General features: G+C 38.0%; 1 protein-coding gene and 1 long non-coding RNA gene across 4 annotated transcripts; one reads left to right on the top strand and one right to left on the bottom strand.

The window, feature by feature from the left end:
- The first annotated feature begins 1,416 nt into the window (after window positions 1–1,416).
- Window positions 1,417–19,801, top strand: dlgap5 (discs, large (Drosophila) homolog-associated protein 5). Of its 3 annotated transcripts, XM_052112001.1 has the most exons (23): window positions 1,417–1,441; window positions 1,700–1,725; window positions 2,209–2,311; window positions 2,493–2,588; window positions 5,604–5,824; window positions 5,914–6,095; window positions 6,200–6,256; window positions 7,117–7,150; window positions 7,282–7,362; window positions 8,333–8,410; window positions 8,528–8,605; window positions 9,176–9,204; window positions 9,303–9,472; window positions 14,706–15,008; window positions 15,735–15,823; window positions 15,903–16,063; window positions 16,153–16,254; window positions 16,630–16,879; window positions 17,819–18,524; window positions 18,621–18,666; window positions 18,963–19,137; window positions 19,232–19,269; window positions 19,666–19,801. In XM_052112001.1, the coding sequence occupies exons 3-23, from the start codon at window positions 2,217–2,219 to the stop codon at window positions 19,768–19,770; spliced, it is 3,096 nt and encodes a 1,031-aa protein (XP_051967961.1). In that variant the 5' UTR covers window positions 1,417–1,441; window positions 1,700–1,725; window positions 2,209–2,216; the 3' UTR covers window positions 19,771–19,801. The 3 variants fall into 3 exon arrangements, with proteins under 3 accessions (XP_051967961.1, XP_051967963.1, XP_051967962.1); XM_052112003.1 differs by lacking the exons at window positions 1,417–1,441; window positions 1,700–1,725; window positions 2,493–2,588 and having other exon boundaries at window positions 2,244–2,262; XM_052112002.1 differs by lacking the exons at window positions 1,417–1,441; window positions 1,700–1,725; window positions 2,209–2,311; window positions 2,493–2,588 and adding an exon at window positions 4,716–4,825.
- Window positions 2,157–4,526, bottom strand: LOC127633126 (uncharacterized). The gene is made up of 3 exons (XR_007969176.1): window positions 4,427–4,526; window positions 2,474–2,591; window positions 2,157–2,286 (listed from the first exon to the last, which is right to left on the bottom strand). It is a non-coding gene; the product is annotated as an uncharacterized LOC127633126 (long non-coding RNA).
- Window positions 19,802–19,940: the final 139 nt, after the last annotated feature.

The following is a 19,940-nucleotide window of genomic DNA, read 5'->3' on the forward strand; positions in this document are numbered from 1 at the left end:
TCTGTGTCAAAACAGGCGGGGCTCAATCACCATAGCCAATATTTGAATTGCCGTTATTGTAGAGAGGTTTCAACTAGGTCGTGTGAAAGGACTCTCCCCATATGCGGTAGCACGCAATGTCAAGTGTACTGACTCGTAAGGGAACGATAGGTTGTATTTGCAGATTTGGTTTCAATTGATTGTAGATAAACTACAAAATACTCTGTGAGCTTACTGCAAGTGTGAGAGTGCACAAATGATTCAGCAAGCTTTCTGAGGCATTAAGATTAGATTGCAAATCGATTAAGACTGCTTTCTTATCACGTGTGACCAATTCATTTTAAAGAAATGGCTATTTGTAGCAAAGATACAGCCCATCACTGCTTTCATGCTGCTTTTATGTGCTTTTTGAGCTTCAAAGATCTGGCCACCATTGCATTGAGCTGAAATATTCTTCTAAAAATCTTTGTTAAGCAGAAGAAAGATAGTCATACACATCTGGGATGTTATGCATAAATTAGTATTTTTAATAGTTGGGTGAACTTTTCCTTAATATTTGGGTGAACTTGGGTGCACTCAGTCTCTGATACACTATGATGAATTTATTAATCTTGCATGACTTAAGGGAATAATGTGCTTATTGGTTGGTACAAACCGTTTAAAAGCCGGGATGTATGATCATAATGCTTTGACACCAGGCTCTAGTGATTTACCTTGACTTTTATCCTCTGCAAGAGGCTGAATATACCTTTCTGAATAGTATCATTCAAAATATTAAAGTATGCAGCATATATGTGCTTTATTTATATAGAACTGATTATTTGGTTATAGTAGTGGCAAAAATAGAAACATCAAGTGTAAAATGTTCCAGTCAGCTACTAAAAGAAAATATTTAGCTGAGCTGGTCCACTTCTACTGAAATGAATTCGAGATATTTCAACGTCCAACCAAGAAGCTCTAGCGTCCAACGGTCAACGGGTGTAGAAATGAAGTCCCGCCTTACAGGTAAAAGAGCCAGTCACCTTTTAGATACAGACATCACCTGTCAATCATCTCGAGAAAACGCATGCGCATTAGCTAAACAATAATTTATGATACCCGCGTTGTATGATTTCACGACTGATTTGAAATATGTTCTTTGATCGTTATCTCGACCAACCGTTTTTGAGATTCCTGTGTTCCCCCATTCAAGTATATAGGAGCTGTATTGTCATGACCAGAAATAGCCCCGAGAGAATGTTCTAAAAATTTCTGACATTGGACTGACTCGCTAGATACACTTTGGTACTAATATGTTTTTTTTTTTTTTTTTTAATGGGCAGTGCCAGAGCCATATAGAGAGTTGCGACAACGGAAGTTCTAAATGCTTGATCGTCACGTGATTCACGTAGACTTCAGATAGTTCCAGGAAGTGGTTTGGCGGGCATTGCAAACTGTTAGAGTGACAGAACTGCGATTTCTGGTAATTAGTAGTCAATAAATGCATTTATTTTATATATTTATGTAACACACCAACATATGTTTGTAGCATGAGTATGTTGTTACAGCGATGTTGTTTTTTTAAAGATCAAATCAGCTAATATTTGAGGATTAGTGTTCGCTTACCGTTATTTGCCTCAACTTATTTCAGGCTAGGATTTCTGTTGCCTTTTTATGTTACCTCATGTTCATTGTTTTCACTAATCTCATGGTAACTAATGTCATATTTATGACTTTTCAGATAGTACAGAGACAGGCTGGTGACAGGTGATTTCCAGCTCGCACCGCACAATGGGTCAATGAACTATTAATTATTAGCAGCAGTTACGTAAATGTAAAATTTAGTGAAATGAAGCTTATTGTTTACAATTCTATATATAGTAATATAATTATTTATATATTATAAATATTATATATCTAATGTATAATTCTTACAATACTTATTCATATTCACAATATATTCAGCTTTAAAACAACTTAAGCATACTCGTATATAAACTGCCGTTCAAAAGTAATGAGGCTGAAAATTCAGCTTGGCATCACAGGAGTAAATTACATTTTAAAATACATTAAAATAGAAAACAGTTATTTTAAATTGTAATAATATATTACGATATTACTTTTTTTTTGTATTTTTATTCAAATAAATGCAATAACTATTTACAGCAATTCATGAATACATTTCTAATAAATTAAATGGCATGCCAAGCATTTTGTATGTGTCCTTTCTTTCATGTTCTCGTTGCATAGTCTTCACCATGGTTTGCTGTGCTGCATGGGGATGCTCCAATCGCTCAGAGAAAGGTGTGCAAATGTATGGCTTCCCCACTGACATGGAGAGGAGAAAAAAATGGTTGGCTCAAGTCAGCAGGAGCAATCTAAATATAAATATGATTCCTTAAATTATTATTTATAATATACATTTCATATTTAGTTTAGTATGATTCCTTATATAAAACAGCAGTACAATACACATTTAGCACAATACTTTATTGCTGGCTTATTTGAAACATACCTTTTGTATGGCACTATAGGACCGCAGCACTCCTGACCTGCATCATCACTGATGCTCCATCACAGAACAGTCCTGTGGCATCACTAATCCTCCATCTACCAGCGCATATATACAGGTCCTTCTCAAAAAATTAGCATATTGTGATAAAGGTCATTATTTTCCATAATGTAATGATAAAAATTAAACTTTCATATATTTTAGATTCATTGCACACCAACTGAAATATTTCAGGTCTTTTATTGTTTTAATACTGATGATTTTGGCATACAGCTCATGAAAACCCAAAATTCCTATCTCAAAAAAATTAGCATATTTCATCCGACCAATAAAAGAAGTGTTTTTAATACCAAAAAAAAGTCAACCTTCAAATAATTATGTTCAGTTATGCACTCAATACTTGGTCGGGAATCCTTTTGCAGAAATGACTGCTTCAATGCGGCGTGGCATGGAGGCAATCAGCCTGTGGCACTGCTGAGGTGTTATGGAGGCCCAGGATGCTTCGATAGCGGCCTTAAGCTCATCCAGAGTGTTGGGTCTTGCGTCTCTCAACTTTCTGTTCACAATATCCCACAGATTCTCTATGGGGTTCAGGTCAGGAGAGTTGGCAGGCCAATTGAGCACAGTAATACCTTGGTCAGTAAACCATTTACCAGTGGTTTTGGCACTGTGAGCAGGTGCCAGGTCGTGCTGAAAAATGAAATCTTCATCTCCATAAAGCTTTTCAGCAGATGGAAGCATGAAGTGCTCCAAAATCTCCTGATAGCTAGCTGCATTGACCCTGCCCTTGATAAAACACAGTGGACCAACACCAGCAGCTGACATGGCACCCCAGACCATCACTGACTGTGGGTACTTGACACTGGACTTCAGGCATTTTGGCATTTCCTTCTCCCCAGTCTTCCTCCAGACTGTGGCACCTTGATTTCGAATGACATGCAAAATTTGCTTTCATCCGAAAAAGTACTTTGGACCACTGAGCAACAGTCCAGTGCTGCTTCTCTGTAGCCCAGGTCAGGCACTTCTGCCGCAGTTTCTGGTTCAAAAGTGGCTTGACCTGGGGAATGCGGGGATGTTTCTACTCCAGACTCAGTCCACTGCTTCCGCAGGTCCCCCAAGGTCTGGAATCGGTCCTTCTCCACAATCTTCCTCAGGGTCCGGTCACCTCTTCTCGTTGTGCAGCGTTTTTTGCCACACTTTTTCCTTCCCACAGAGGTGCCTTGATACAGCACTCTGGGAACAGCCTATTTGTTCAGAAATTTCTTTCTGTGTCTTACCCTCTTGCTTGAGGGTGTCAATGATGGCCTTCTGGACAGCAGTCAGGTCGGCAGTCTTACCCATGATTGCGGTTTTGAGAAATGAAACAGGCTGGGAGTTTTTAAAAGCCTCAGGAATCTTTTGCAGGTGTTTAGAGTTAATTAGTTGATTCAGATGATTAGGTTAATAGCTCGTTTAGAGACCCTTTTCATGATATGCTAATTTTTTTGCCTAAAAACACTCCACCCATATGTTTTGCAAACTCAATTCACACTAAATTTATATCAATAGGGTGCACTTTATTATTAAGGAATTTTATTATTTAATACGTGTAATAGGGAACAAACCTGATATCCTCATTTTTACCACTTCCACCCACCGCTGTCACACGTGGTCAAACGTTATATTTAACTAATATGCAACTTACCTCACCCTGCAAAACATATATGTTTAGACTACATTTCTCTAATTCCAAAAACGATGGATGAAACTGAATCAAGAGAACAGATTTTACAATTAATAGGGTGTTCGTTACTAACTTTATCCAGCTCCAATCCTTGCCTAATCTTTTAGTTATCCGATAACATCCCTTATCTCCTAATTTAACACTCAACTATAAGGTTTTAATTTACAAGTTATTTTATTTAGATGTACTGATAATATACAGAATAAGATAATATTATTCTTTAAACGTCTCACCTTTTAAAAGTGCGTCGCAAACGGTTTATTCGAGAATTCTGCTGCATCTCTACGGCGCGGCATGTGTTTGCTGCTACTTCCGGGAACTATTGAGAGGCTCAACGAGCCGCCATTGCTGTAAAAGAAAACGTTCCATTGGCGTCAATAGAGTTGTCGCAACTCTCTCTCTGGCTCTGGGCAGTGCATACTTCCTCATCCACATCGAACCAATCAACAGAGTTTTTTGTGTAACGCGAGCCTATCAGAGGAGCTGTCTTCACTTTTCAAAACCTGCCCGCCTTATTGTAAATTGTAGAATTCGGGCAGGTAATCGTTTGATCATTGAATAGTGTAGAAACGACATAATTATTTCGTCTGGATATAACGTGTTGTGACTCCTGGGAACACAACAATATTAAGGTAATATAATCTCTCGTTTTAATGGGAAGTAATAGATTTTATATTTTTCTCGCTTAGTATACCGAAAACAACATTGTAAGTGTGCATGTTTTAAGAAACTCCACTTAGAAAGTTCAACAAGTCGTATGACACATTTTAAAGTAGAATCGCTAGATTGATTTAATAGGGTAAATTAACTCAAAATAAAAATGTCGGTGTCATTTACTCACTCTCATGTTGTTCCAAATCTATCTATCTATCTATCTATCTATCTATCTATCTATCTATCTATCTATCTATCTATATATATATATATATATATATATATATATATATATATATATATATATTTTCCTTCCCGTAGAATTCAAAAGGAGATGTTAGGTACATACATCTTCAGTCACCATTCACTTTAATTGTATCGAGAGAAAAAATATGCATTGATAGTGAATGGTGACTGAGGACTACATACTGCCCGACATCTCCCATTTGTTATACAGAAGAAAGTCATACAGATTCGCAACAACATGAGTGAGTAAATTATGACAGGATTTCCATTTTTGGGTGAACTATCCTTTTAATCAGGACAGATAAAAGGTTTAGTTTGATATTTAATTTTTAAGTCCAAATGTATTGACAAACTACAAAATATAGTGGAGAAAACCTGACACTGACATACATCCCTGTTGCCAACTAGCTTCAGTTTTAATATATACTATGATTTTTTTCACAACATCTCTAACAAATAAATGAATGCAATTTAGATGATTGACTGTTCTTATTGTGGTAACTCTCTAAGGATGGACACTCGCTTTGCTCACCTGTACAAGCGGGACAGTAGTGTCTCTCTGATCAGGCTGAAGATGTCCAGACGCAGGTCTCAGTCTCAGAAAGAGAACAGAGAGAAGATGCAGAACCTTCGCAGACACCTCGACCAGCTGCCTGAGATAGAGCTCTCAATGGATGCGTCCAGCATCATGGCCACCCAAGAGATTGCACCCAAAACAAAGACAGCTAAAGGTTGATATAATAATTACTTAGATTGACTCATTTGTGTGATTTGATTATCCTTTGTAAACTAGTTAGTGCATTTGTATATTTCATAATAGATGTGAATACTGCGGCTGAGGAGCGAAAGAAGATGCTTGCTCGCTACAAAGAAAACAAGATATTGCAGAAAGAGAAGGAAAAGAGGGAGAAAGAGAAGAAAGGCGTGTTTAAGGTGGGCCTGTTTAAGCCACAACCACTTGGCTATCTGCCATCAAACTCTGCTGCACCAAGCAGAGCAAAGGTGAGTGATGTGAATAACAGTATGTGATGGATGTGTGTTCATATAGGTCATCATTCTCAAACTGTTAATAATAATATATATTTTTTCATTTTACATTATGTCAGATCACTGAGCCTAACCTGTCCACAAGAGTGACCCGCTCTATGATGCACAATCAAAAGGTACCATTGCTTCCTTGTTGACTTTCTATATGTTGTCTTGCCTTCGTGCACACATCTGTAGATATAATGGTGTTAAAGGAATTGTTCTCCCAAAATTATAATTCTCTGATCATTCACTCACCCGTATGCCATCTCAAACTCGTATGACTTTCTTTCGCAAGAACACAAAGATATATTAACGGAGAAATTATGTCTGTTTGTCCATACAATGCAAGTGAATGGTGACCAAAACTTAGAACTTCCATAAAGCACAAAGGCAGCATAAAAGTAATAAATACAACTCCAGTGGTTAAATCTGTCTTCTGAAGAAATCCAATCAGTTTTAGGTGTGAACAGTCAACAGACCAAAATATCTCCTTATTCATTATAAATCCTGACATCAGCAGTCTCCTTCGTGATCATGATTTCAAGCTTGATTACACTTTGCTGTAGCGCTATCTAGTGCTCTGCGTGTTCGTCAAGCACTAGGAAATGTAATCAAGTCTGAAATCATTGGTCTGTTGACTCTGTTCATACCTAAAATTGGATTGCTTCAGAAGACATGGATTTAACCAGTTGAGTCTTATGGATTAATTTTATGATGCCTTTTATGTCCTTTTTGGAGCTTGAAAATTTGGTCACCATTCACTTGCATTGTATGGAAAAACAGACATCATATCTCCATCAAAGTATCTTCGTTTGTGTTTCGCTGAAGTAAGTCATACAAGTTTGAGACCACATCAGGGTGAGTAAATTATGAGAATTATATTTTTTGGGGGTGAACTTTTCCTTTATCATCTGTCATTATGGATTTATTCAGGCGCAATGTGAAAATCAGATGGTATATTGTTGTTTGTTCTGTATTTTTCCTGCTGTTATAGGCAACCGTACAAAGACAAGCTGTTCCAAACAAAGGTTTGTCCTGCATGTTTAACTTAACATAATAATGATCAATGACATTGAAACAATTGTTCAGCTATTGTTTGTCTTCAAACAAACTGTAATGCGTTTCATGCTGTTGAAGAAGAATCTTTGTATTTGTACAGTTGAAATGGCACCAACCACCAGAGCTCTGACCAAGAACAACTCGAAAGCTCAGATCACTACCAAAGGCAGAGTAGCCACAGGTGACTGCATCACTCAAATGACTCTTTTATAATGTAATGTAAATAACTAAATGTAATTGAAAGTGTGTTAACTAGGATTTTTATCCCCTTTATGTATCATTTTACCATTATTTAACCTGGCAAGTCACTTAAAGGGGTAGTTCACCCAAAAATGAAAATTCTCTCATCATTTACTCACCCTCATGACATCCCAGATGTGTATGAATTTCTTTCTTCTGCAGAACACACACAAAGATTTTTAGAAGAATATCTCAGCTCATTATGGCCATACAATGCAAATGAATGGTGGCCATGACTCTGAAGGTCCAAATATCACAATGCATAATGAAAGTAGTCAATAAGACACCAGTGGGTTAATCAATGTCTTCTGAAGTGATCCAATCGATATTGGTTGAGAACTAAAATGTAATTCCTTTTTCAGTATAAATCTTGACACCAGTCTCCTTGGTGATCATGATTTCAAGTGCAATTACACTTCCAAGAGCTTAACGCATTCGCAGAGCGATAGATGGCACTATAGGAAATTATGATAGTGCCTATAGACTGCAATATCAAGATGTACTGTAAAAAAGTTAAGAGTTATATTTTGGTCTGTTCTCCCCAATTAGGTCACTTCTGAAGACATGAATTAAACAACTGGATTCTTATGGATTACTTTGTGATCTTTGGACTTGCTAAGTTTTGGTCACCATTTACTTGCATTGTATGGACCTACAGAACTGAGATATTCTTCTAACAGTCTTCATTTGTGTTCTGCAGATGAAAGTCATACACATCTGGGATGTTATGTAAATGATGAGCGAATTTTCATTTTTCATCTCTTTAAAAGGTTTTGCTTCCAACAGTCATGGAAAACCTGGAAATATCAGAATGTTTAAATTTAATTAAGAAGAATTTCTATTTTGAACAAATTTTCTTTTAGTTTGATATTATTTTTTTTATTTGTTTATTTATTTATTTTTTTCTACAGTTGAACCATCTGTGAGAGCTCCAACCACCAGATCATCTTCTAAAACAACAATGGCAGATGTGGCTAAACCAGTTGCTGGTGAGTTTTATCAAAACAGTCTTGGACTTTTTATGAGAGAGAGCGTAATTTCACTTATAACATGTCTAGTGGTCTTCTGGTGCTATATGCTGTATGTAATTATCCTCTGTGACGTAGATTCTCAAGCGCCAAAAACAAGATCAACTGTCAAGTGTCCTGCAGCACCCTCTTCAGGCAGAGAGAAAGCCATACAAGGTAATGAGGCCTTGAGCTTCCATTTTACTGACATTTTTTTCTGATATTGTATATGATAAAAATGTTTACACAGCATGCCTCTCTGGAATAGTTTACTCTGATTGGATGTGTCATTCTGCAGTCTTTATATTGATGCTCACTAGACTATTCTTCTCACATAATATAGTTTCAAATCAATATTAAAACAATATTTCTGGTTCATTTATACATTTTTTGGCAAGTAGTCATGAAATAAACTGGATCATTTATAGTTAGTCGGTCAGATGTTTTGGTTTGTTTTTCGATAATGACCACCTGACTGTAAATTGCCATAGTGTAGCTCAGTAGGCAGTAATGTGCACGTGTGTCGTGGTGGTGGTGAAGTGGTCTAAGCACCATAACTGGTAATCTGGTAATCAGAAGGATGCTGGTTCGAGCCACACAGCCACCACCATTGTGTCCTTGAGCAAGGCACTTAACTCCAGGTTGCTCCAGGGGGATTGTCCCTGAAATAAGGGCTCTGTAAGTCACTTTGGATAAAAGCGTCTGCCAAATGCATAAATGTAATAATCAATATGTTATCTTCTATAGGAAACACAAAGGCAAATGCTGAAATGAAGGTGAGGCATCGATCATATCTTGTTTCTTTTAAATATTGTAAACATTGGTTGTAATTTGAAAATGAGATTTTATGTTTGGGTGTTTTTATCCTGCTAAGATAAAGGATGCTGCAGTTGATTCCGTGAGTCCTGAGGAAGAGAAAGCACCCAAAGGTGTTCTTTCCTCATTTGCTCCTCAGGGCTTTGTGTTTCAAGCTCCTGTTGGTCTGAGGTCCTTCCAGCCTGCACCCCTTTCTCCACGTTCAGCCAGTGCTTTCATCTCACCGAGGTACAGAGGATTCATTCTAATCAACTGAAGCATTGCTAACTTTGTTTTTCATGTATTTCTTACTCACATTTTGACTGTTTTCAGCACCATTTGTATGATTGTGGCTGGGAATTCTAACAAAACCAACTTTTCAGTAGTTGATACAAATATAAAAAATGTTATACCAGTTTTGATACCACAGCAAAGAGACATGCTATTGAACACACCTCTGTTTTTAAATGGGTTAGTTAAATACAAATATAAATATTAACAGATATTAAGATTAAATTAAAACAATGCCATGTAGCCTACAAGTGTAAAAGACTGCTTAAGGTTTTTCAATTATTCAAGTAAACAGTCAAAAAGTAAAAAAAAAATACATGTGCAATTAATCAAATTAATCTTTACTTTGAAAACTTTTGAATAGTTTTATCATTGAGCATAATCCTTTTATTGACCTACTTCCCTCTGCTCTATTTTGAATTGTTGGTCTATATACTCATGCATCACATGGTTGTTTTGGAGAGTCTCACTTTGGTTGCATCTGAAAATGGCATGGGACCCAACTTTGTAGTGTTAGCTTGTGAAAAGAACAGTGGTAGGCTCGTTCCCTCCGTATTGCTAGGGTACTATTTGGGCAAGAGTGAATAACACTTGAGCCTCCCATACTAGGGTCACCATTGTTTATATACTTTTATTTTATTTCATTTTTTTCTCTCTACTGTACTTGAGTTTTCCCATCTTCTCATACATCACTGTCCTCTCCGTAAGGACCCTGAGTAGTTAAAGTCCTAGCATCACCCTGGTAAAATATGACAAAAGAGAGCAACTTGATTGCCATGAGTTGCGACCCGTGTTGGTGGAGGAAGAGATCCACGCTCCTGAGAAATGTGGTTTGCTGCGGTTTCCATTATTTCAGCACTGTGCTTTGACTACTAATTCAACAAAACAGTAGATTGGAAAGGCCCGATCCAATCAATCAGCTGGCCAAGACATGCCCTGGTAATGCTACGTGATAAGATAACATCAGCTATCTTTTCAGTATCCCCAGAAGGCATTGGCTAAGGATCAGTCTAGTAGATGGAATATCTCTTGTTCTTTGTGCTCGAGTATACCATCCCTATATCCCTGGTGCATAATATGCAGGGTTTCTGCAGCTCTGTGTATCCCCTTGTTGGACTCCAAGGTCGGCTAAACATGGCTACCAAACACTAATCCAAATAATTACTTTTAGACCTGGACATGGACTGCACCTCTGAGAATCAATGTGTTTTTACATCTAACAATGAAGATTGGCCAAAATGTATAATTATTGAATCCGCATCATCAGATTAAAATTACAAAGCCATCTCCTTTCCCCTTTACAAGGGCATTACGGGAATAACTGTTACTGTTAATGAGGTGAAGAAACTGATCTGGCCAGATTCAGAGAACTTTCTTCATGTCAGTTTGCTGACTGGACATGATATAAGACTTCTCCACATCCAACACTCAACTACAACAAAGGACTGATATGTACCAGAGAGTTGGTCGATGTAGATGAAGAAGAAATGATTTAAATCTCAAGGAGTGATTGTATTTGAAAAGAATTATAATCAAAAGAGAAGATTGAATTATCAAAACTCTCACTTGCATTGTTACCTTCAATAAACCTCATCCTCCAGAAAGAATCACAGTTGGGTATATGAGGGTTCTAGTGGACTTATTTATGCCAAATCCATTGAGATGCTTGAACTGTCAAAAGTATGGACATGGATCAAACAGCTGTAAGAATAAGTGTGTCTGCTACAATTGTGGAGAGGAGGATCATGAAAAGAAAGCTGTCAGAAGCCACCCAAATTCTGCTATGGTGCAGGAGGACAAATGGCTACATCAAACGAATGCTTGATGTCAATTAAAAAGAAAGAAATTCAGAAAATAAGATGTACAAAGAAAATCAGCTATAATGAAGCATGCAAATTGGTCTCTGTGAGAACTGCCTACCTGCCTTTCGAACAATTCAGGCACAGAAAGAATAGAAAGATGTTAACTTTTCATCCAATAATATGGAACCTTACAACCAACCTTTGGAAGAACTATTGCAGGCTATAAGGAGATCACATGATACTGCAATTGGACCAGACCGTATTCACTATAAATGTAAAAACAATTTGCATCGCACTATCATCGCACTTTTACAAATATTTAACTACTCCTGGATGTCAGGGGTTTTCCATATTCTTGGTAAGAAGCAGAAATTATTCCTATTCCAAAGGCAGGAAAGAATCATAACAAACCTTCCAACTACCAAGCTATAGCCCGGACGAGTCCATGGAGAGAATGTTTAATGAACACGTCTCCACATCTTATAAGTAATGCTCATGGTGGATTTAAAAAAGGAAGAAGCACTATAGATCATCTCATCAGCATTGCAATTTCTTTTATCAGAAAAGAGCATACTGTTGCTGTCTTCTTTGACTTGGAGAAAGTCTACAGCTTGACTTGGAAGTATAGTATTTTAAAGGATTTACATCAGCTTGGTTTTTGAGGACATCTACCCATTTTTATTGCCAACCTTTGATCAAATATACATTTTAAAATCAGGGTAGGTACTACCCTATCAGACCCACACAGACAAAAGTTAGGAGTACCTCAAGGAAGCATCATATTAGTGACCCTTTTTAGTTTCAGTTTAAACAGCTTTGCAAAAGTCATCGGATAAAACATTAATTCCAGCCATTATGTAGATGGAATTTGTATTTGCTACAGTGACAAATTCATCAACTGTATTGAATGGAAAATCCAGCTGACAATTAATAGGGTCCAGGGCTGGTCTGTGTTCAACAGGTTTAAGTTCTCAAAGAGTAAAATAGTCTGTATGCATTTTTCCCATTTACACTGTTTCCATCATGACACAGAGCTATTAATGGATGGCGATCCTATCAAAGTTGTCTAAGAGACCAAATTGCTTGGAATAACCTTTGACAATAAATTGTCTTTTATCTCTCAGATAAAGATTTTAAAAGATAAATGTTTAAAAGCAATGGATATTTTAAAGGTTTAGTAGTCTAATTGTGGAGCAGAAAGCTCAGTTCTCCTAAACCTTTACAGAACATTGATCAGATCACGTTTGAACTATGGAAGCATAGTGTATGGCTCAGCCAGGAAATCATATATCTGACTTTGAGACCGTTCACCATCAAGGCATACCGAGGCATATCCAACCTCCTGGTCTACGGATTAAATCCCATCTAGAAAACATAAAAGTTGACTTAAGCATTCTGGAACAGACATACTTCTGCAGTATCCCGTCCTGGAATCTAAAAAAACAAAAATAATCCTGGATTTAACAAAAGACAAAATCTGAAACCAATCCAAATGAATACTATCAACAACTCTTGGCTATCAAAGAGATGTTTCGTGATCAATCGCCAAAAAGGTGGAATAAGAATCCCCAATCAGAGCTCAATTTTTACAGCAGAGACCAACACTAATATTCTTAACACTGGATCACGTTAAGACCACACAAAGAGAAATCTCTTAATAATAATAGATTCAAAATCATGTCTTCAAGTACTTGCATCACTCAAAAATGACCACACAGCCATCCAAACCCATCAGGTTCTTGGGTCCGGTTGCAGACCTCTACCCCTTCACCCTTAAACTACCTGTATATTTTAGCATATTGGGATATTTAGCAGTAAACGTAAAATATACTGCTTCTATACTTATAATAAACAACTTAAAATCAATAGTTTTATATATATTCCCAATTTGTTTTATTCAATTACATAATTTGCAATGCTTTGTGGGATTGCCCTCATGAAACATAAGTACACAGCCTTGTACCTTTTCTTTGTCAGATTTTCAATTACTTTTTTTGCCCACAAAACAAAGTTTATGATGTTGTGATTCACCTCGGAGCTGGTTTGTTTGGTTCATGGCTCACAACTCTATGAAGGGTTTTATTAAAAGTCTTTGGCAACTCAGAGTTATTCGTTTAGATGGCAACACTTATAAAAATGTCTTTATTGTTGATAACCGCAAAATATTTATCAATTCATTAATTCACCTCTGTGTGTTCTTAGAAAATGTTTAAGAACAAAGAAAACTTTCCAGGTAACATTGGCATAATATGGAATATCAAATAGAAATATGGGGTTTACAACCTTCAACTGTTGAGGCCGCGGTCATATTGGTTCTTTTCACATGACATCGCGACGGTCACGTGCAAGCTTTCATAGAAATATGAGTTTACCACTTGTAGATAGGTCTTCAAAGAACTCGTGAACACTTTTTACATGTCGGAATCCTGTAATTACCGTAATTTCGACATGACTTGCATGCACCATCAGTTCAGCATGTCATCTGTGGAAGGCTGAGCCAGAGATTCTATTAATTATTGAGGTAACAACCTCTGGGGCTCTATAATAGGATGGATCGTAACAGTCAACTAGCATATTATGACAGTAATTCACCATTTTCGGATACCTTCCAAATGAATGGGAAGAGCCATAAAGAGACAGCTACCTGTCGAAAAATCGTCTGTGACTTCACTTATTAAACATCAATTTATCACAGTAAACTCTACACATAGTTAATTCCAAAAGGATTGTTTAGTGTAAAACATGTTAAAGATTAGTGGAAAAGTGGTCAATTCATTCATTGATGAGCTATTTCCTCACAAAAGCAGTTTCTTTCAGCACATTGAGGCATCTCCTTCATAGACATCCATTCAAAATGAACAGCCTCTCATCTCCTTGCCAGTGTACTGCCATAGAATGTTTATGGGAGCGCAGTGTTAAGCTATTTTTATACTATTAGAAGGGCTGGTGCTGAGCTGCCTGCTCTTAGGTTTAATGAGGCCTGTTGCCTGTAAAGCTGGAATGCTGTCTGACCCCTAATGCATCAAAGTGGTACATCAAGTTGCTCTGATAGCAGGAACACTCTTAACACGTTATTTTTCATATAATTAATTGCACAAAATGAACGCATTAAATCAATAACCCTAGTAAATGCAAATAAGATCAGTCAGCTCTTCTGGGAAGATTATCATAATTTCCGCAATAAGCTGTATTTTGGACAGGTCAGACTAGACTGTGCATAAACAGGGTCTGGTTTTGATCGTGTGCCGAAACTGAGTCTACTACCAATACTTTTGAATGTCATCATTACAATTTTCATTTTGCTTTGGCACCGAAGTACCTGTACTTTTTACACCCCCTAATTGTGGCTATGCTCAATGAAATAACACAATTGTCTTTCTCTTCTATAGCTTTACTTCTGAGCCCAGCATGGAGCCCATTTTCACCTCTCCCCCAAAACCTGTTCTCTCTGCTTCTTCTCTATCCTCCGTTCTAACAGATCATCCCTCCTCTCATCCAAAACCTTTGCTCTTTGCTCCCTCAATCTGCTTCCCTCCACCTTCTAGCTCTACACCTCCCCCAGATCATCTCTCCTGTCCTCCTCCTGTGTCCTCTCCCCCTCCTGCTCCATCCTCACCACAGCCATCCACCTCTACTGCACCACCACCGTCCTTGGTCTCCTTGGAGCCTCAGCGTGATGTTGCCTATTTCAGGTGAGATGGAACTGATTCTATAAATTTGTTTTAGTACTGCATTAGTCTACATTTATTACTCTAATCTGATTACTTTTTAGTTATTTATTTTTTTATCCCCTTTATTCTCCAATTTGGAATGCCCAATTCCCACTACTTGGTAGGTCCTTACTCGCCTCAATCCGAGTGGAGGAGGACAAGTCTCAGTTGCCTCTGCTTCTGAGACTGCCAATCCACGCATCTTATCACGTGGCTTGTTGTGCATGACACCGCGGAGACTCCCAGCATGTGGAGGCTCATGCTACTCTCCGCGATCCACACACAGCTTACCACGTGCCCCATTGAGAGCGAGAACCACTAATCATGATCACAAGGAGGTTACCCCTTATGACTCTACCCTCCCTAGCAACCGGGCCGATGTGGTGGTTTAGGAGACCTGGCTTGAGTCACTCAGCACACCCTGGATTCAAACTCGTGACTCCATGGGTGGTAGACAGCATCAAGACTCGCTGAGAAACCCAGAAAATCTGGATAACTTGATTCTGATTGGCCAGTCATACAATTCTGCAGTCATATACTGTGTTTTGTGTGTAATGACTGCTTTATTTGTCAGATTTAATAATGTACAATCAAGCTGGCCAGGTACCTTTTTTTTTAAGGGTATTTTGTAATAGACCATCTGAGTTAATGACTCTTAAATTATCCTTTACATGTTTGTGTCATATTTTATATATGCGGTTTCAATAGGGCAGTGATGGCCAGTGAGACAGTCTGCTTGACTGAGCAGTCGGAGTTGTGGGCATCACGATTTGATGATACTTCTATCCCAGAGGAGAGTAAGTGTGTAGTTTGAACCAGCATTTAATTCAAACTCCTCTTAACCAAGTCTAAGCGTATGTCTCCATGTTCCTGCAGTAAGAGACCTGATGCGCACGGCTGTGGGTCAGGCCAGACTGTTGATGAAGGAACGTTTTGGCCAGTTCAGTGGGCTGGTGGATGACTGTGACTTGGGTCGTGGAGAGAAAATAACCACCTGCACTGACTTGCAGGGCTTCTGGGACATGGTTTACTTTCAGGTGGATTGTAGTTCACTCAGATATCTGCCCCATTAATTCAGGATAATGCCTTTTTTGATGTTTTTTTTAATTATTTTTATTTTTTTTAGGTGGAAGATGTCAACAAGAAATTTAATGTTTTGAAAGAGGCAGAAGCAAGGGATTGGAAAGAGGCAGAAACCAAGCCTGTCCCCAGAAAAAGAGTGGTCAAAGTAAACCTAACAGATTATCAGCTTTATACTTGAATAATGTTGCATTTTAAAGGTGAAGTGTGTAATTTGTCTGTTAAAACGCTTTCTCCTATCCCAGTTTAGACAATTATATGTTGACATCTCAGAGAATTAATACTGTGACACAACAACATAGCAAAGATCTGGTAACCACCCAGAACAGTGAGGCATTGAGATTTGTGCTAACGCAAACACCAGTCTGGTTAAGTCTGCCATTCTGATTGGTGATGCAGGAATTTACACTTCACCTTGAATTGTGTTGTTAATTAAGGAGAAAAACAGACTTTTCAGATGCTATTTTTAGGAAAGAACTATGTTTAATTGACTAGTCTTTCTATGTGGTGGTGTATCCTATAGAAGCCTCCTGTTGCAGGAGCGAAAGCTGGAGCAGGTGGTGGTGCCAGCAATGCTGCTAAGGGTCGATTGGCTGCTGTAAAGGCTGCCATGAGAGCCAAGCAAGCTGCAGAACAGAAAGCTACTGAAGCTCCAGACAACAATCAGGACGACTCTAGTGCTGTCCCTGCGGCCCCTGCCAATACACATCCTGCACAGACTGTGGTGTTTCATGGAGGCTTCTTTCAGGTGGAAAGCCCAGTCAAACCAATAGGTAAGAATTCAACACATTTCTGTGCCCCTTGAGTTTATAGCATGATGATAACTTGATTTGTTCAGGGTGAAACCTCCATTTCAAATGATTTCTAAAAAGCCTTAGGAGTTATCACAAACAACTGAAAGTCCTGGAAACTAATAAAATCTTTAAAAGTCATGTTCATTTCTATAGTGAATGTGCTTAATATTGCATCGGCTAGACATTCCTCTCTGTGAGTGCAGTCTATATAAAAGGATTTGTAAAAATCCTTATTCAGTTAGCTAAGCCAGGAGTGATTGGATAAGTCATGGATAATGTATTAATCAAAACGTGGATACCCTGTTTGTTGGTTTTTGTATACATAATTTTTAATAACAAATAATAATTATATGATTATCTATTTTATATCTTTTTCATATGAGATATATTTTTCAGAGATGCATCAATTTATTGGCTGGACATCGGACAAATTATAATTATTATTTTTTTTTTTTAATGATCAAGGACGATTATGTCCTGTCAAAACGGAGGCAAAAAAATGTGTCGGACAACTAGCATACTCGTGCTGTGTGTGAAAGAAAATGTCTTTTGTGTGGAATTACTTTTGAATTGGGTAACAATAACATCAGAATTGTAGTTTGTAATTGCAGCTAAAAGGAAAGTTTCATTCAGAAATTGAGACCAGTTACTTTGAAACATGGAAGACATAAAGACAGAATAAAGTTATTTAAATTTCTTTCGAAGTTGTGTTATCAGTCATTTGAAATAAGGTAACATAAATAAAAAGGTGAACCACCAAACTATCTCTATTGGCAGATGATGTTCTAAATAATTGGATATTGGTAATGGCAGACAAATTTTTTGTATTGGTGCACTGCATGCCTATATGATTTAATATATTCTATTTGAAAAAAAATTATCTTTGTGTCTTAATCCGGATTATTTTCTTCTTTTTAGGTGCTGTTAGAAGATTGTCTCGAATTAGTGCTGTTTCTTCTCCCCATGGTTCTAAGTTCAGCACCCCTGGCAGACAGTGCAGATCAATTGCAGTCTCTCGTGGCTCTCCTCTACCCTGCATGTCTCTAACCACCACACCAACTCAAAACCCTCACACTGGTGTATTACCTGCCTCCACCCCTCAACATTCTGCTGAGACACTGTCAAACAAAGCTCCTCAGATCAGCCCAGAACTCAACCGAACTGCACGCATTTCACCAGACACAGAGCCCTGCGCAAGCAACCAACCTCATTTGAACCCCACCCATACCTCACACATCAGTGGGCCAGCTAACAGTCTAGCAGACCAATCACATGTTACAGTTAAGTCCCATGACTCACCAAGCCAATCTGAAAATGTGCCTGCTGTTCATTCTTTGGAACCTTCAGAACCCTTGATTATTCAAGAATCTGCATTGTTTAGCTCTTTTCCCCAAGAGAAAATGGATGTCAACATGGTTTCTGAAGATAATTATCCTGTCCCAGCTGGAGCAGTTGCCTGTCCAGGTGCTCTTTCCCAGTGTTCATCTCACGACTTGGAAGCTGTGGATGCAGAGCCCAGTGTTCATGCCCCTTCCTCCCCTGCAATGATGCCCTTCACACCAACCAAAGATCTCGCCGTTTCGACATCACTTAGTAATGATGTTGTTATTTCAGCCTTTGATGGGTAGGTCTTCTTAAAACCAATGTGGCATGATATAACATGCACTATTCTATTATTATTGGTTAATAATACTATACTGTTCTTGCATTGTCCATACAGCTCTCCAACCAGTACAGATGTTGAAATGAATGGAAATCAAGATGAGGTGGTTATCTAACAAGTTTAGTAACTCAACTCATCCTCATGTTGTCCCAAACTCCTATGACTTTCTTCTGTTGAACACAAAAGTAGATGTGATGAATGTCCGCCTCACAGTTTGTTGTATGGAAAATTAATGAATATGAAAGGCAGATGGGTTTGGAACAGCTTGAGTAAGAGTACTTGATGGAAGAATTTTAATTTTTGGGTGTACTATCCCTTTCACAAAGATTGTTACTTTTAAATGATAGTTTGAGGAACCTGTTACATAAGATTATTTTGTTTCTATTTCCTATCCCTAAGGGTGCTGCTACTTTGGACATTGAACGTTACCTGCAGCCCACAGTTAGATACAGCATGTCTCCAGTACAGAGTCATGCAGAAGAGAGTTTCTCTCTTGGGGTAGTAGATGCTGAGATGGAGAGCCCTGTATCTCAGGCAGAGGAGCACACTCTGGATATTTTGGCAACACCTACAGGTAGATTATGTACCCAATAACAATGCTCACATGTGGTGACAGTTTGGTGGAACATGGGGACTCACACATTCTCTTTCTCACACTTCTGTCTCAGCTCTTCCCAGAACGGTGCTCACATCTCGGACCTATCAGGTGGATTTAAGACTTGGCTCTTATTTATACTATTGGCTCTTATTTTAACAGGGTTCCCATGCTTTTTGATGAATTACTTTTTTCTTTTTTTGTGGTTATTGGATAGATTTTATTTTATTTATTATTAATTTAATCATTTTATAGAGATTGCACTCGGAAAGAGTAATATGAAACCATTGCTGGAGCTGCTGACCAAAACTAGAAAAATGCATATTTACTATAAGTATTTCTGTGAGATTTTATTTTATTTCCAGGACTGATATTTTCAGGTTTTTTCATGACCGTAGGAACCCTGTTTCAAACACTATTATATCAAAACTTCGGAAGCAAGAACTTCAGTGTTGTTTCGATAATTCAAGTTTCTTTCCCTGATGTTTTGGCTCACTGTTTTTTCAGATGTCGGACAATCTGTTGCTGTTCACCCCTGAGCAGAAGGGCAGAGTGAGACAGTCGGTGTGTGAACGCGACCTGATCACATTCACACCTCCCACACACAAATAAGAGCACATCTGTTCACTGTTTGAATGTGGATCTATTTTATTTTTATTTTTGTTGTTGGATTAGATGCCTTTTTGATGCTTGTTTGTTGTTTTGATACTAATTTTATGCATTTCATAATGAGCATGTTTAGATAATGCAATTATATTTCTATGCAATTTTAGCCTGAGAAA

This window comes from Xyrauchen texanus, chromosome 40, assembly GCF_025860055.1.
Source record: "Xyrauchen texanus isolate HMW12.3.18 chromosome 40, RBS_HiC_50CHRs, whole genome shotgun sequence".
NCBI lineage: Eukaryota > Metazoa > Chordata > Actinopteri > Cypriniformes > Catostomidae > Xyrauchen > Xyrauchen texanus.